The sequence below is a fragment of the Crotalus tigris genome, unplaced genomic scaffold (assembly GCF_016545835.1).
Source record: "Crotalus tigris isolate CLP2741 ecotype Arizona unplaced genomic scaffold, ASM1654583v1 scf7180000018569.352800, whole genome shotgun sequence".
Classification (NCBI taxonomy): domain Eukaryota; kingdom Metazoa; phylum Chordata; class Lepidosauria; order Squamata; family Viperidae; genus Crotalus; species Crotalus tigris.
Window position 1 is genome coordinate 23,716 of NW_024097079.1, and position 18,942 is coordinate 42,657.

General features: G+C 37.5%; 1 protein-coding gene across 2 annotated transcripts; it reads left to right on the forward strand.

Moving 5' to 3' along the window:
• Positions 1-6,636: 6,636 nt before the first annotated feature.
• On the forward strand, positions 6,637-17,862 carry ADIPOQ (adiponectin, C1Q and collagen domain containing). Of its 2 annotated transcripts, none has more exons than XM_039354633.1 (3): positions 6,637-6,766; positions 12,732-12,955; positions 16,736-17,862. In XM_039354633.1, the coding sequence occupies exons 2-3, from the start codon at positions 12,739-12,741 to the stop codon at positions 17,269-17,271; spliced, it is 753 nt and encodes a 250-aa protein (XP_039210567.1). In that variant the 5' UTR covers positions 6,637-6,766; positions 12,732-12,738; the 3' UTR covers positions 17,272-17,862. The 2 variants fall into 2 exon arrangements, with proteins under 2 accessions (XP_039210567.1, XP_039210568.1); XM_039354634.1 differs by having other exon boundaries at positions 6,740-6,766; positions 12,785-12,955.
• The last annotated feature ends 1,080 nt before the right edge of the window (positions 17,863-18,942 follow it).

Below are 18,942 nucleotides of genomic sequence, written 5' to 3' on the forward strand. Positions count from 1 at the left end.
GCTGCCTCCTGCCCCCCACACTTGGCCTTCCTGGGACCTCCGCCCGTGCGTCCTTTCCCACTGCCCAGCCTGGCCCGGCTCGCCCTCCTGCAGGATTTGGCTCTGGAAAGGCCGGCCGGCAGCCAAGGAGGCTGAGTGGCCCCAGCGAGGGAGCTGCTCCCACCCCGTGGCTGGCTGGCCAGGAATCCCATCCAGCTCAGTGGGGAACTCGGGGGCCTTCTGACCGCCACAGGAGTGTCCAGATCAGCCGCCTCCTGGTGGGCCTGCTAATTGTGGCCTCCCGACCGGCTTCCTCCATGAGTCAGGCACCCGGGCCTCCACGGAGCTGCCTCTAATTGCGCCCACGAGGGCCCGACCAAGCCCCGGCCTGACCTTCGAAATGCAGTTTGCCCGAATTCTTTCTGAACTGTAAGCTGTCCAGAGTCACTGAAAGGGGCAACCAGACATCTTGAATGGAGAGGAAAGAGAGAAAGAGAGAGAGGAAAGAGAGAAAGAGAGAGAGGAAGAGAGAGAGAGAGGAGAGAAGAAAGAGAGAGAGGGAAAGAAGAGAGGGAGAGGAAAGAGAGAAACAGGGAGAGGAAAGAGAAAGAGAGAGGGAAGAGAGAGAGAAAGAGGAAAGGGAGGGAGAGGAAAGAGAAAGAGAGGGAAGAGAGAGAGAAAGAGGAAAGAGAGGGAGAGGAAAGAGAAAGAGGGAGAGGAAAGAGAAAGATAAGAAAGAAAGAAAGAAAGAAAGAAAGAGGAAAGAGAGAGAGGGAGAGGAAAGAGAAACAGGGAGAGGAAAGAGAGAGGGAAGAGAGAGAGAAAGGAAAGAGAGGGAGAGGAAAGAGAAAGAGAGGGAGAGGAAAGAGAAAGAGAAGAAAGAAAGAGAGAGGAAAGAGAGAAAGAGGAAAGAGAGAGAGGGAGAGGAAAGAGAGAGAGGAAAGAAAGAGGAAAGAGAAAGAGAGAGAGGAAAGAGAGAGAGGAAAGAAAGAAAGATAGAAGAAAGAGAGAGAGGAGAGAGGAAAGGGGGAAAGGAGAGAGGGAGAGGAAAGAGAGAAACGGAGGGGAAAGAGACAGAGGAAAGAGAGAGAAAGAGGAAAGAGAGAGGGAGAGGAAAGAGAGGGAAGAGACAAAGAAGGAGGAAAGAGAGAGGGAGAGGAAAGAGAAAGAGAGGGAGAGGAAAGAGAAAGAGAAGAAAGAAAGAGAGGAAAGAGAGAAAGAGGAAAGAGGGAGAGGAAAGAAAGGAAAGAAAGAAAGAGGAAAGAGAAAGAGAGAAAGGAAAGAGAGGATATAAAAAGAGAAGAAAGAGAAAGGGGGAGAGGAAAGATAAAGAGAGGAAGAGGAAAGAGAAAGAGAGAGAGGAAAGAGAGGGAAAGGAAAGAGTGAGAGAGGGAGAGGAAAGGGAGTAGAAAGAGAGAAAGAGAGGAAAGAAAGAAAGAGGAAAGAGAAAGATAGAGGGAGAGGAAAGAGAGAGAGGAAAGAGAGGGAGGGGGAGAGAGACCCTTTTAATATCTAAAATGAAGATAACACTGCATATATCCTTTTGTACCTTTATATGTGCAGTGTTATCTTCATTTTAGATATCAAAAGGGTTTTGCAGCTCCCAGTGTTTTGTTTTCAATGGAAAATGGGTCCAAGTGGCTCTTTGAGTGTTTTGGGTTGCCTATCCCTGACCCATACTATAACTGTACATTTGCCTAAATATAGAACTTTGCTTTTTTCACCATTGAATTTCATTTTGTTAGATAGTGCCCAGTGTTCAAGTCTCTCCAGGTCCTTCTGTATCTTAAGTCTGTCTTCTGGAGCAGGGCTTTTCAACCTTTTCACCCATTGTACCACTTTTAGGATATGGCAATATCCGAGTACCACCAGTCGCCTAGCAAGGTGTCAAAAACTTGATGACCCCCCCCCAAAAAGGAAAAAAGTGATAAAGTACAGGTAGCCCTTGACTTACAACAGTTCGCTTAGTGACTGTTCAAAGTTACAATGGCACTGAAAAAAGTGCCCCCCAAGCCACAGCCGAGCAAGACACCTGCCTGCCCACCCAGTGGCGCTCTTCCTTCTGTCCGACGTTTTCATTGTTGTGAGCATTTCTGTTGAGAATTGGCAGCGGAGGTGGGGTGGGGGAGTGTTTGGTTTTTATTCCCCCCATCTGCTGGGTGGTTGCAGCAGGTTTTGGTCACTTCACATGACCTGGGACACTGTGACCATCATAAATATGAATCAGTTGCCAAGTATCTGAATGTAAATCACAAGACCCTGGAGATGCTGCAACATTCCAGCTGATCGGCGCTTCTTCTGGGCTCAGCATCGAGCTCCAGCTGGAACCTGGCACTGATCCTGGTGCTTCCACGGAACACTGACAGCCCCGAAGAAGCACTGATCCTGGCGCTTCCACTGAGCCCTGATAGACCTGCAGCTCTAGCCATCTCTTGCTCAGGCTTGTGCGGTGCTGCCACCCGTTCAGCTCATTCCCTCGCCCACTACCACTTTTCTATGATGGTCGTGTACCACCTGCCAGATGCCCATGTACCACAGGTGGTACCCGTACCACTGGTTGAAAAGCCCTGTTCTGGAGTGTTGGCTATTCCTGCCAGCTTGGTGTCTTCTGCAAATTTGATGAGTTCCCCATCTATCCCCTCATCCAAATCATTGATGAAGATGTTGAAGAGCACTGGGCCCAGAACAGAGCCCTGGGGCACCCCACTACACACTTCCCTCCACGTAGATGCGGTTCCATTGAGGACCACATGCAGAGTTCAGCCAGTCAGCCAGCTACGGATCCTTCTGGTGGTGATGCTGTCTACTCCACATTTTTTTATCTTGTCAAGTAGTAGGTTGTGAACTACTTTATCAAATGCCTTACTGAAGTCCAAGTAAAAATATATCCACAGCATTCCTCTGATCCACTAATTTTATCACTTGGTCAAAGAATGCAATAAGATTTGTCTGGCATGATCTGTTTTTGACAAACCCATGTTGGCTTTTAGTAATGACTTTGTTTGCCTCTAGGTGTTCGCTGATTCGTTGTTTGATTATCTTTTCCAGATAGGTAGAAGATAGAAGATTAAGTCATAGCTGGGAGGAGTGGACTGGCCCTTCCAGCAGATGATGATGATGATGATAATAGCAACAACAACAACAACAACAGCAACAATAATAATAATAAAAAGTTGGGACATACTTTGGAGATCATCTAGTCCAACCCCCTGCTCAGGCAGGAAACCCTATACCATTTCAGAGAAATGGCTGTCCAGTCTCTTCAGGTTGTTCCACTGTTTAATTGTTCTAACTGTCAGGAAGCTTCTCCTTAGTTCTAGGTTGCTTCTCTCTTTGGTTAGTTTCCATCCATTGCTTCTTGTCCTGCCTTCAGGTGCTTTGGAGAATAGCTTGATTCCCTCTTCTTTGTGGCAGCCCCTGAGATATTGGAACACTACTATCATGTCCCCCCTCGTCTTCTCTTCATTAAACTAGACATACTCATTTCTTGTAATAGCTAGAGCTCCAAATCAGGAATAGGATTGAAGCAGTAGTCTTGGCATATTGATTGATTTTGATGTATTAATGCTGAGTTGTTGTCTCTTGGACTGCAATGTGGAATGTTGTTTTCTGTGCTTAGTAGGCCACAAAAAGAAAGGAAAAGAATGGGTACATTGCTGGAGCAACCAATGCAAAGATCAGTCTATAAGAAGTAGTGTTTGCCAACTGGTAAATCTCTTAATGCCAATCAGCATTCTAAGCAATAGGGTACTATGAAGAAAATAGCATGATGGCTCTTCCATTAGTTGCATCTAAATGCTAATTTCGTGGAACATCTCATCTTCCTTAAGAAGAAATTTCCATTGCTGGACCTATTTAATCTGTTACTAAAAGAAGCATAAGGATTAGCCCTACAGCTCACTTCCCAAATTGATGGCAGCAGTCTGCCATTGCCCAGCTATGGTCAATGATGAGGCATGAGTATAGTTGCTAAGATAGTAGCTCATTTGGACGATATTCTAAATGATCCAGTCTCATGTTCATTACATCAGTTTGTACTGTGATGAGTCCCTGGTTCATTTCACTTGAGAAATGCACATTTTATGAGACTCATATAAAGAGAGTCACCTGACTGTCTCAGTCTTTCAATAAACAATGAATGAGGGTCTTACTGAAGAAAACTCCACATGACACACCGAGTGCTCTTTCATTTACTAAGCAATATCATGGATTATGACTCATATTGGAAGAGACTTCATGCTGGGTTATGCAATCCCTATACCGTATGAACTGCATGGAATTCATCTACCACCCATTCCAGAGTCTGTGTTCTTCCTCAATGCCATTGACATAGCCAACCTACCTTCATTCACATCAGAAATGTGAGGCCACAGTCCTTGATCTAGCAAGGTGAAACAGTGCACTGGCACCAAGACTGCATCTACGTAAAGCACATACGTATGGAGCATGTAGGTCAGGCATGTCAAACTCGCGACATCACATGATGTTGCACAACGTATCGGGCCGGTTTTGCCATTGTCGGCAATGGGGTAGGTGTGGCTTCCACGTGATGCGTCCAGCCCTTGGGCCGGCAGTTTGATACCCCTGATGTAAGTGATGCACCAGTAGCAGATTATACAGTTCAAACAGAAGCAAAAAATACTCCCTCATGCTGCTGTTTTGTGAAGATTTTTATGGATATACTAGATTTTATGTTTGTGGCCTTCCCCACAAAACCAACAGCCATGGATGTAATATTAAATATGTATAAATATGTATATTTCTGAATGCATTTTTGCTTATGTTCGCATGTAAGTGATTAAATGCCAAGGATAATCTGATTTGGAGGCCTGCTTCTTAGTTGTGAGTAAAGTATGTTTGCACTCTGTGTATATTTTTGGTTCTTGATGATGTTGAAATTCAGGTTTCTTATATATATGCAATAAATGTCTTCATCTTCAAAGATATTTTAGAAGTTCAGCTGGATGAAAAAACAACACAGCACTGCATACATATACCACTTAAACATATCAAGCCATCATCCATATAATGTAATTATTTTTTGATATCAATATTATTATTGATATGCCATAAACAGTAATTTATAAGCTACAATGGTTAGTTTCACAAAACAAACTAAATCAAAATGAAACAATCACATTATGGTTTAGTGCAATTTGTATTTCCAACCAATGACTAAAACAAAGTCAGTTTTGAAATTTTATATCTGAAAAGGGATTTGAATTTTCATCATCATAATCTTAATTCATCATGCTAAATTTTATACCAGGACTGAGATTATATTTGATTTGTGAGTAGTGTGTATAGGCTATATTGCTCAAAATATTAATATGGACAGAATTAAAAACTACATTTCATGTATACCTAATTAAGAATGCATTTAAACATATTGTTAAGATGATGATTTTTCCTTGTGTCTCATTAAAAATTATTTGGGCTTGCCTTTTGAAAGGGCATGGAAATTTACCCTAAGACTTCAGGAACTATTTACCATTATAGGACTCACTTATCTTTGTTACATTCAAATGCAGAATATCAACACCCCACATTTATTGAAAATATTCCTAAATTACTATAGACTATTATTTACATACATTAGATATTATTAAGGGATGTAGATTGTTGATGTGTTTAAAGCTTTCATACCATAATTTGCCCATAAGGAGAGGCCAAAATTGAAGGAAGCTATCAAAAATATAATCATGCTCATCAGAAAGTAGATTAGCCAGGAATTTCCAGCGACCTCCTGATCAGTAACATCTGAACACTTGATACCATGATTCTAACTTGGATGAGAGAGTTTGCTTTTCACAAGGCAGCATGTTTCAAATGCTTTCAGATAATCCAGCCAAATATAACTCATTGTATCATTTATATAATATTTTTCCTTTGCAACTGAGAGTCAGGGAGCTGGTCAGATCACAAATTGTTCCATTTAGATATGTTGGATACATACATAATACAAGCCAATATTAAAAAGGTAAAGTAAAAGGGGCATTTTTATGCAAAAAATGCATGAAAGAAGCCATTTGTTCTCACCTGTACACTTAACGTGCTAAAGTATAAACTAGATCACATAGGTAACTTGCGTCTCCTAGATCTATTTTATTATACCAAATATCTTCAAGATTACATTACATTACATTAAAATTTAATAATTTGGATTTTTCATCAGCATGATGATTTTTGTGGTTCTTTTTTTTAAAAAAGTAAAGTTAGTATAATGTGTTATATTTCATCTTCGCATTTGTATTTTGTGTTAATCCAACTGTAAAAACAAAAACCAAACCAAACCAAAAATACATAAATTCATTCTGCAAATTTGACCCTGTTTATTTCAGTGATGTTCTTTATTTCACTATCGTACTTTTGTGGCCCTTGCTGCAATAAAAATAAAAGTTCAGGCCCTTGATAATAACAAGTTACCCTCTCTACAGCAAGTCAAAAATAAGACACATGCTTATTTTTTGAATTTTCACTGTGATTTTGCACATTACTCCAAAATCTTATTTTAAGAAATATAATCATTAAAGTCAGCAAACTGGCACCTTTTCCATAATCCTTTAAATTGCATATGATTAAAATATTTTGAAATTAATAATGACAATGGAAGAGTGATAAAAAAGACCCAGCACTGAAGTAGCACACTTGGTAACAAGCATAAAGGGCAGCATCTTAACTGACAGTTCCACGTGCCTCTTTGTGAGAAGTGATCCAAAGATCACTATTCTCTCCACTGCATTTCTGATGTGCCTGCAAACTGCAAAGGACCTCACCTGAACAAGTGGTAAGAAAGACCTATTTTAGGGTACATCTTTGCCCTGTCATTTTCTTCAGAAATTGTGCTCTAATGTTTTAATCTACTATTATTTTGAATATTATTATTGACTGAACAGGTTCTAAAGTGTCTGAATTAATAATCACAGATTGAACATTTAATAGATTATAATTTTAATGTTGTAGAATGTAACAGGTTTGGCACCTTTTTGAGATTCATTGATTAAAGTTTAAAACCTTTAGTATTTTCTGGCCATTTGCTGTGTCATTAGCTTGACAGCACACTCTTATCAACCTGAGCATAAATGCCACTTTCTTCAAAGCAATTGGCTGCAGAATTGCAACTTGAATCAATCAGTTTAACTAAAAGTCTTACTGCATGATGCAGTAGGAGATTTCCTCAGAAAAGGAAAAGATTTACCTCTCTTGATAAATTATTAAAGAAAACCTCTGTTCTGAGTGCCAATTTTGGAAATTCCTAATGTATTTTTAGTTTCCGTGGAGAATATGGCATTCACATACTTTCCTTTTGGGTTTTTTCTGCAATCATGTTGCCTTCTTTGCAAACCTCTGCCACAGTAAATTCACTCATAACTTTTAGCAAAGGAACTGCAGAATATGTGTATGTTTCCTGAGGATTGGTAACATTATGATACATCATGAGTTCAAGCATAACATTTTCACCCATTTATATCTGTGTAAGGTGAGTGCGCCATGAAATGAAAAATGCATAATTTTTCTTGTATGTCTTGACTGAACGCTTTCATTTTGTTTCTTAACAACCCAAATAGGAATGCTGACTCTGATAGATATTTGTGGCTTACAAAAAAGGGGTGAGAAGAATGCCTAATCCAATTCACCTCTTAAAATTTCATAATCTTATTTCACATCCTAAAATGGGTCCAAAATAAGTCCATTGTACTTTATCTTCAGTTGTAAATGTCCCATATATAATCATAGATGAAGAAAATTTCAGAAAAACATCAATAATGGGACTAACCTTAACATAAGGCATCATACTAGATGGTCTTAATAATATTATAGCTCAGCATCCTAAATATCTATAAAATATATTATTAGATTCAAATATTATTTTAGGCTTCTTAAAAAATCTGGATAAGTAAATAGGAATGGTAATTTACAAATATAAATGATGTTTTCCTAGTGGAATGTATGATGTTCTTCTAAATAAATGTACTACAGTATGTAATCATCATAATACAACAGTTTACCATGATCAATTTAGTATAAACTGCTCAAAATAAGTGCCAAAGACCAATTGCCTTGCTCTGCATATGCATTGTGCAGCCTGATCCTATATATATTTACTTAGAAGTGGAACACCATCAAAATGCATTCAACAACTCACCCATGTGCATGCCAAAGTAAGTAAAGTCCTAATTTACTAATTGAACTTTCTGAAGTTAGATTATAAAAGACACTGGTATAGTCCAATCATGAGTGGCAAGTGGTCTACCGGTGAAGCATTCAATCCTAGGTAGTGGTAGATATTTCTCTCCTAGGGCACAAGGGAATAATATCTGCTGCAAATTCCATGCAGATGTCAGGAAGGACATCTGGCCAGGAAATGCTCAGCTCCATCCAGTCACTCCTACCCTGAATTAAGGGATTATAGGGTTGCAAAAAGGGAGTTAGTGTTATAATCCAGCTCCATATAGGTCTACTTAGAAATCCTGACAAACATATCCCCATGTTTAAGAATGTATGATTGCAGCCTGGCTCATCAACTTCACTTCTTTCAGTTGCATCAAAGGCATCTTAAGGATTTAATGTTTCTTTGCCCATAACTCATCAAATTTCCATAGCTTATTTCAAAATCTCACTTTCATACATTGTTTTGAAGCAAAAGAATATTGGAAAGATAGATGTGTAAAATATGAAAGGCTTAAAATGCCATCTTATGTTTGCTATTTGTTTGTTGTTAACTCTTTTAACAGTTAAAGATGTACACTTGGGATTTCTTCTTCTAATTTCCTCCCAAACCACATCACTATACAAGATAGTGGCTAAAGTTAACTGATACTACTGATTGTAGATTAAGATCTAGGTCTCCCAGATGCTAGTTTAGTGCCCAGCTGGAGTTAAGGCTTATCCTGATCCATTACATGAATTATCATGCCATTTACACAATCTCTATGGATAGATACAATCAGGGCTTACCTTGTAGGGTAGGCAAGGCGGGTTGTATGACATGTGTGAGTTCCGGCACCTTTTTTTTTTTTTTTTTACAAAAAAAGCACTGGGTACAATGTTCCCTAAAGAAAACCTTAAAACAAATCCCAAAGATTGACAGTGGTAAGGTAATAATATTTTATCCAATTTAGCAACAGAAAAATTTGCTAAGTGTACAATAGAGGTTTTAAATAAGGATGCACACTTAAATTGGGCCAAAATTGTACAGCTGCTTTTATCAGAAAGCATAGTTGGCTCAATCAGGACATCCGTCTCATATATATAATATAGTGATGAGAAAAGTAAAGTGGAACAAGTATGCTATGCCGAGGTATGTCCTGCATGATCTGCCAAACATTTTCTGTTATAGATGATCTTCAGATAATGTTACTGGAATCTAGAGGTCATTGCACTGTTTCGTGTGAATCAAGGAGAACTAGCCAAGTTTGCAAAATAGGTCAGAAAGCACACAAAGTTGTCTCTTAAGTGCAGCATGAGTAGCCCATCACTTAAAGAAGGGCCTTCTCCATGATGCTCCATCTCTCTGGAACATCATCGCCTCAGAGATTAGACAGGCCCCGACTCTAACACTCTTTCAGAAGGCTCTGAAGACGTGGTTCTGCAAGTAAGCCTGGGAAACCCAGAGTGGGATGGAGCCCAGTAAATGGCTAGTTTGAATGTGTGTTGTCGCCAGGGTGAGGTGGGGTTATTTTTTTATTTTTCTTATTATTTTTACATGTAAGCCGCCTTGAGTTGCCATGTGCAAGTAAGCAGCAATATAAATTTAAACAAACAAACAAACAAACAAATAAATGTAGCATGATAGCCCATCTACCATAACTGAATATTCTCTTCTGTTTTGGTACTGCCATTGAACCGCCCATTGGTTTCATGTGAATTTAACATATAATTTTCAGAGATTCTGTAGGAAGCCCATCTTCACCAAACCCAGACAGGAGTAATGCTTCTGAAGAAGAGGAAAGGCTGAGTTAAAATGGAAGCCGTGGTAAAAAGTGCAGATCTCTTTTGGTGGAGGCAGCAGCAGTAGTTTTCTTATGCCACGTGATCAGCTTTTTATGGACTTGACAGACCAGGCTTTCTCAACCTTGGTAGCTTTAAGAAGTGTAGATTTCAACTCCCAGAATTATCTAGCCAACAACTCTACACTTGTGAAAGCCACCAGGTTGAGAAACACTGTCACAGACATTTGTTCAAAAAGAACAAAAGGTCTGCAAGTAAAGGTGAGAAATATGAATGAGATACCAACAAACGTGCTCCCTTTTGTATTTTTCCAGATTGTTCCACATGGAATGTCTTTTGTGAGATATTCTTCATACTTTGCCCTTTGATTTAGTGGAAAAATATATGCTTTTGACTTTTTTTCACATCAGAAAGCAGTCTTAAAGAAATCAATATGGATGGTGATGTGCGGTTATTAGACTTAATTATGAGGTGGCTAAAAATATCAGTTGGTGTCCTATACAGTTCAGGGTTCTGCAGTCTCCTTGGCCTCCTACATTTTAAACATATATCAATATCAAATAAGTGATTTTTTTTCATGGATTTCTTTTCCAGATTACAGAGAGTGGGTAACCTCTGAGGTTACAGAATAAACTGGCTATGACAGTCTATCAATCAAAGAAGACAGTCCTGTAGAAACTGGAAAAACTAGTTTGATCTAAGCTTAATTTCATTTTAGCACTGTTTTTTTTAAAAATTGGGATGGTGAAAACTTTTAAAAGAAATACTTCACACCACATGGCAAAATGTATGAAGTATCTCTTTTGGAATAATTTCAGCCATGTTGCTTGCAAGGATTGTGCTGCTGCTTCAGAAGCAGCTCCCTGTTGTTGTCATCTGCATGCATGTTCAGAAAGCTTCAGAAGGGATAACAAATGCTAAAAAAATTAAAAAGGGTGGGCAAAACTATCTAATATGCTTATACTGCTAAGGATCATGGTGTGCTTTGATACCCACATACTGATTGCTGCATTCAGCACTTAAATCAAGTGGGGAAAGTGAAACTGATCCCTTTGTAGTCACAAATAAATAACAAATGTGGTATGGCCAAAACATATTAAATAGTATGCAGGATGGAGAAGTTCCAGAAATGCAGATGCATATGTGATTGCCAGTCACTCCAAGAGAAACTTTATTACTTTGAATAATGTTTCAAAAGACAATGGGATTGCAGACTGACAGAATGGAAAAGGTCAACGTTGTCTGCAATCCTGTCACATGATCCCTCTGACATACAAACTGTACTTTTGTTAATAATCTGAACCTGGAAAAGACCTGGAGAGAAAAAAATAGTAAGGTTTTTCATATAGTCTCTATGATGGGAAGGAGAAGTTGAAATGGGCTAAGGAGCTGGCAGGAAACCAGCAGGGCTGAAGTTAAAGTCAAAGCGAGAGAAGGCATTTAAAAGTGACTTTTTAGTAGTATTCTGGAAAATCAGATAACTGTTTCATGGAAGGAGGACAGTGATTGAGAAACTACATTCTCTTAGTGAAGAGATGGCCATCTATCTGATCTTACTGGACAGGTAAATACTATTGGAAGTGGATGGTTCCACAGAAATTCAATGCTTGAATTATTAAGAGTTTTGAAAGTAATGGCTATCAACTTGAACTGCACATGGAAGCCAATTGGCAACCATCATAAATGTTGCAATAGTGATATTATAATGGCAAATCAGGCTGTATGTGTAACTACTCAAGCTGCCTCAACCTGGATGAGCTGTAGCTTACAACTGTTCTTCAAAAGCAGTATCATGTAGCACACATTGCAATAGTCCAGTTGACAGGTAAATAAAGTATGACTGACTAGGAATAGGGCTTCCTGTTCTGTCCTCCTGAACCATAAATCAGTATAACTATACATAAAATGGAATTCTACAAAGGCCCTTAATGGATATAGTTGTCATCTTCGCATAGAGTGGGAACTATGAGTCCCAGCTAATTTCCAAGTTAAAAGTCAGATTTCTATGGAGGAACGTGACTGTATCTAGAACTAAAGCATCATTTCTCATTTCAAGCACAAAGCCACTCCATCTTGCTGGGATTAAGCCTGATTTGGTGCCTCTCTAGCCAGTTTCTAGTCTATAAACACTAGAGCATCACTTTGACAGAATCATCTGTTTTACCCTGATCCTAGTAAAATATTTTTTTCTGTATCAATTAGCTTTAGGCAAAAAAATCAGATATATTTCCTAAATCCGCTTCATATTCATTGATATAAATATGCACGTAAGTCCCAGGGAGGGACTATAGTAAAGTATACATTGGTACGCACAAAATTTCAATGTTCAATCAGGGCAGGAATATCTCCTTGAAACTTTGAAAAATAAGAACAAATTATTTTTGACTATATTGGATCAGACTGAGAAAAGGCCTGAATTGAGACAAAGTAGCTTCCAATGATATTTCCTAAGGCAGCGGCTCCCAACCTTTTCTATATCCCGCACCCCTAGAATGCTTTTGATATATTCTTACACCCCTTACAAAAGTTTGAAATAACGGCAACGAATTATGCATATACACTATAATTTTGAAAACCCAAGTTTTCACACTCCCAGTTAGGAACCCCTGTCCTAAGGTCTTGAGATATTGCTATTTTCAACTCAGCAGCTTCAGCCACTATGACCATTGCTGAAAAATATTGAAAGCTATAGATCAATGACTCTTGGAGGGCCACAATGTCTTTCCCCTGCTCTTGCAAAAATGTATCTTCTTTCTAAAAAAAAAACTATCATTGATAGTATTACACTATATTTTTTCCAGGTTAAACATGAAGCAAGGATCAACCTTTCTTTTTTGTTCTATGGTGCTGCTAGTGATGCTTAGCTGTTACCATGAAGTTGCTGCAGAAGAAAACTCTCAACAACCCCAAGGATCTTGTGTAAATTGGATGGCTGGAACACCAGGTCACCCAGGTCATAATGGAGAAGCTGGGAGAGATGGACGGGATGGAAGAGATGGCCAAAAGGGAGAGAAAGGAGAGCAAGGTGATAGATTTAGTGTTCATCTTGTTTCTGTGAGAATGGTATGTTTGATGTGCAGTATTCTTTAAACTAGTGTTCTCCAGGTATTTTGGAACACAATTCCTGTGCTAGCTAAGGATTATGGGAAGTGTTGTGTAATATATTGGGTGACATCAAGAGAGGAAGCCTGCTTTAATTCATTTAAATTAGGTTTCCTGATTAAATGGGATGGAGATGATTATGTACACCATTGTTTTTCAAACTTGGCAACTTTAAAATGTTTGGACTTCAACTTCAGAAATTTCCCAACCAGTTTGGCTGGCTGGGGAATTCTGGGAGTTGAACCCCTCACATCTTACAGTTGCCAAGTTTGAGAAACACTGATTTACACCAGTAATTTTCAAGATAGTCCTTTTTTCAAAATTTTTCTTCAGATTTATAGAAGGAACATAACAGAAATATACAATGCTATACATGTCCCAGAAAAAGAATGTTGATGTTAAAGAAAATCTGAATTATGTTGGTCATGAGTCATTAGGTGCACATAGTGCAGCCGAACAAGATGGATGAAAGAAAAACTGATGTCCTTACAGATTTAACTTACTGGAAAAAAAATACATTTATTTATGAATATTGTATCTAGTTTCTCTTTTCTTTTCAGGACTGTCGGTGTTGCTTGACAGCCTTCCCAGAACTTTTCAGATTTGTTTGGCCAGCAACTCTCTCCAAAAATATCTGCTGTAAATTCTGAAAGTTGCTTCCCAAATGCATCTGGATAGGTCATATCACAGCTGATAAAACAATTAAAAATAATAAAATGACAGCAATAGAATCCAATAATGAAGGAAGGCACAAGGAAAAAAAAACAACACTATAAAATACATTATCAGAATTTATCAAGTAACATACTTAGGAGCAAATTAAACAATATTGAATAAATATATATTCTAGAAGAGGATAATTATTCTTTTTTCTCATGGCTGTAGATTCTTAACATGACAGGGTAAAGGAGGAATAGCAGGTTATTAAAAATAAAATTGTAAGGTTGATTTTTTTCACTGAACTTGAGACAGGAAAAAACCTGTATGTTTACAAACATTAACTTGAACATTAAAAATTACTAAACAATAAAGTAAGATAAAACCCAACAAATGAAGTATGATTTTTTTAAAAAAAGAAGTGGGGATGACAAAGGAGTAAAAGTTTCTAGGAAATGCCTTAGACTAAAGAACTTTTTTTATTTTGGGTTTTGGGCAGGTGTTTGACAGACTTTGACAAAAATCACGTATCAAAAATTCACTGCTGCAAATCAGTGCATCCTTTGGTTGTCTATAATTATTATTTTAGTTATAGTACTTTAGTTTAAGAATTCATAACTCATGGTTTGATAGATTTCTCTCGTTCTAGAAATATGATAATACATTTTATATAGACAAACTAGGGATATCACATAGGAGAACAAATGTATCCTGAACAAATTGTGATTATTATTAACTATTTTGAAAAGTTAGTGAAAGGATACAAGCCAGGTATCAAAGATACAAAAGCTGTGATTTAGGCACAGGAAAATCTGTCTCAGGATTACATCACTGTGCTGGCTACGCAACACACCATCATTCCATCACAATGGGTCTCAAAAGTTTTAGTAGTATATAGATATAGCCTTGTTTGGGATGAACAGACATCATTCCACTTTAATAATGGCACATAATTCCTCTTGAGTAGCATTTAGCACATTGGAGAGCCAGTTGATTTTGTATAATTGCTTGTCTCATTGAACAAGTTCTTGATTTACTGCTGCTAGGGCATTAACAGTAGTGTTCAAGGACTGTGAAATGAGATCTGCAAATTCATTAACTTTAATCATGATATGCCCCACTCAAACAGGGGAAATTAAAGATACTCTATAGCCCCTCCATAGTATTAAAAAACATTCCTTTTTTTGCCATCTATAGTACCTTCCAAGTATAGTAATTTAAAATAGTATATCAGTGATTGCATGACCTCTGTAGATGCCTTTCGCTAAATGAATAAATAAAAGTGGGTAAAGTGACTTTAAAATAATAATGGAACCAAACCATCCCTAGGTAACATGTTTTTATCCAACTGGATGGAAGCCAAGGCCATGAACATGCTCCACACATTCCCAAAATCCCATCTGATACATCTATTTACAGTCCTGTTGCATTCTCCAATTTATAAACACTTTCTAATATAAAGTGATTTTACTGTATTTTTCCAATATTGTTCACCTGTTCATCCCATCTTGGGGGAAACCTTCTTTCTTTTTATGTGAGATGATTTGACTGTCAGAACAAATAAGGGTGTTATGCAAACACAACTATCAAATATCTGCTACCCGTATGTTGCCATTCACATCATGGCTGGCTATCATATATACTGGCATTTCTAGCCTTCCTGTCTGTCTCATGACAACTAAAAGCAATATTATGAGAATCTGCATCATTGTCATTTCCATGAAAAGCTTATCGTTAGTTAAATATGATAAAGATATATGTTTTTCTTATAATTCCTTCTTAAAAGTATCTAGCTGATAATAATCATGTCCTAATAAAGGCTCTATATACAATGGGAATCCACCATGTCCATGTACTGGCAAAGCAGAACATATCCAGCTATTATATCACTTATTTATTGATGCATACTTGTGCAGTCATGAGAGGTAAATATTTGTGAGCCCTGAGTGTTCTGCAAAAACTACTGCAATCAAAATAAATGGCAGACTCAAAAAGATGCACATCTAGAGATAGAAGACTGTTAGGGGCAAGGATAGCGTTATCCTCCTCATTTAAGATAAAACTTATTGCTTCTCCTGCTACTGCTAGTACTTCTGTCTTTGCTAGTTTACTAACTGGTTTTTCTTTCCTATTGATCCAAATCTATTGTTGCCTCTCAAATTATTATATTCTGTCCCATCTACTCTTTTATGGGCAGATAATAGATTTTTCCAGAAATAGCTGGGCAATCCATTCCCATCCCTCAATAAAAACACTGCTATCTCCTCCATTATATAAATCAGTCTGTAGTTCCCTTGGTAATCTTAGCACCTGGATTCCCTTTACAACTAAATTAGATCTGAGGACAACCTGGCCATATGTTCCTTGAGGTATACAAATGAAAATTCCCAAGGAAGGGATTTTTTTAGAACTTTTGATACATTTATAACCACAGAACAATCTAGCCCAATTACTTTTGGAGTGCCCCTAATAGCACTAGTGCATCTTTAGGGCTACCTGCTTCCAATGGTATCTGTCTATTTAGTAACATATTCTAGGACAGTATTATTGTTAGGGATGTCAGACTCATATCCTCTCTACTGCTTTCCCTTCCTATGGAACAATATTTCTTGTGTGATTAGAATGGCTCCATATCTTCGGAAGCTAGCAGAGAGTTGGCAACTGCAAGTTTGTGATTAATTAAACCCTCATATTTAACAGCAGTTGAATGTGGGGATCTTGTTTGTCTAAAACATGAACACCAAAAAGTACAACTATGAGGGAAATGAAGCTAGGAGTCATTCTACTTGTTCTTGAAGGAATAGTATCACTAAACTCATAACTCTGAGAATATGGGAGAAAGCCCTTGGAATTCATGATAAACAATTACAGGATATAATTCCAACTGTAATATTATAATAGCTGTTATTGCCATTTATAAGGGGACTTGTTAATTTGGTGTCTTGTCCTTCTGAAGAGAAATAAAGGGCATATAATATAATCAGCTAAGAGTCTTTAGTTGAATGAGAATGAACTATCCTAATAAAAAAAACCATTTATTTTATAGGTACACCTGGTCAAAAAGGAGATAAAGGATCCTTAGGAGTTCCTGGCACTATAGGTCTTCAAGGAGTGCCAGGTATTTCAGGATACCCAGGATCGAAGGGGGAAAGGGGGGAAAGTGCCACTATCTATCGATCTGCCTTTAGTGTTGGCTTAACATCCAGAGTTTCTTATATTAATACGCCTATCAAATTTACAAAGATCTTCTACAATGAACAAAATCATTATGATACAATTACAGGAAAGTTCCAATGCACCATTGCTGGAGTATACTATTTTGCATATCATCTCAGTGTATATGCCTCAGATGTGAAAGTTAGTTTATTCAAGAAGGACACGGCAATCATAATCACCTATGACCAGTACCAGAAGAATGATGTGGATCAGGCTTCTGGATCTGTTTTACTCCATTTGGCATCGGGGGATGAAGTTTGGCTACAGTTATATGGAGAAGAAGAAAACAGTAGTATCTATGCTGATAATATTAATGATTCAACTTTCATGGGATTTTTACTTTACCCTGATTTGAATTATGAGTGATAGAGTGGGGATAGAGTAGGGAAGATAGAAGAACAACCAAGCATGACATGGACTCCATTTTTCTTGTAGTTGTCTGGCATGTTAGAAACACAAAATAATCTTGAAGATGGTTCAAATTTGAATGTTTATAACTTGCATATTAAGATGATTTGTATGTGTAAATCATCAAATATTTGTATTCCTTCACACCACTTCAGTGGTTTTCAGTTCAGACATTCAGTTGTCTGTTATGCAATAATTAGATATAATGAAATCAAGTAATAAGCATATACACGAGCATGTTTATGTGTGCACATACACACACAGACACAAGATTTCAGCCTGTACTTATTCAAGATAATGTTATAGTATGTTTATTTATAGTTACACCAACAAAGAATAAACATTGATTGGACTTACACATTGTATTAAGCCTTAATGGAATTTGGTTTTGGACTAGCATGTAATATGGATACAGCCATTGTGCTTTGTAAACTATATTTTATAGCTTGTCATGCTGTGAAAATTTAGCTAATTGTGATTTATTTAATAAACTATGGTAATACCTTATTGTGTGAATCAAGTTAGTGAAATAAAGCTTTAGCACCACAATTTTCAGACTGATTCTTGGTTAGACCTAAATTAAAATTTCAGTTGCATTTACACTCGTATCTTTGTTCCTTTATTGTTTCATTCAGAAGGTCTGGGTTCTTTGATTAAGGCAGATAATTTTGAATTAATGTGGAAAAATTAATCCCTGCAAAAACCAACATTGTGAATTCTCAAAAATGTCTGGCTATGATAGAGCATTACTGCTCTGAAGCAATGAGCCTGAGACTTGGAAGGCTATTTGATCAATATAATTCTGAGCTATAAAAACATTCCATATGTTAAGTTTGTGTCCTTGTAGAGACAATCCCCTTAAATTCCTAGCCCAATTCCTATTCCGTGTATATTGAGCCTTCAATAGGGACACAAGGCCTATTTCATAACTCCCTATTTGGTGAAGTATCCATAAATTTTCAACTTTTTTTAAGTAGAGCTATTCCTGTTGAATCAATATGATTCAGTTTCCCTGAATGTGGTAAAATGTTGTTATATCTGCAAAACTCAACATGTCTTGATTATGTTAATGATGTAGTTATAATTTTATGTTTGTTGAATTACTTGAAGCAGAATCTGTTTATTTGCTTTAAGTTGCAGAATTCTAGTCAGTGATCATAATAAAAGAATGAAAGCATTAAGGCGGAATTGGGACAAAATATTCATTGTGAACCTATGATACATGCTTGCTATTAAACCATTAAAAAGCACACAACTTAGCTATTAAAAAGCACACCTTGGCTGCTCATAATCCAAAATCTCTACCATACTTTCTATCACTCATGATTTTTCTTTTTCTAGTTTTCTTCCATATTATGGAATTGACTTTTAAGAAATATATATTTATTTGAAGGAATACTTGTGAGTTGCCCATCTGTTTTTAGGTTGGTGATAGAACTTCTCTTTTTTCTTCATTCCCTTTCTGCCACACACAAAAGGACTCTGGATATTCTAGTATGGCAACAAGAAAAGCTTGTGAAAAAAATTATTTTAAAGGCAATTTGCTCAGAGCTAACCACATATCAGACATATCCTCACTGAGACTGAATAGCCTAAAGGCCATAACACTTAAAACAAATGTCACTGCTG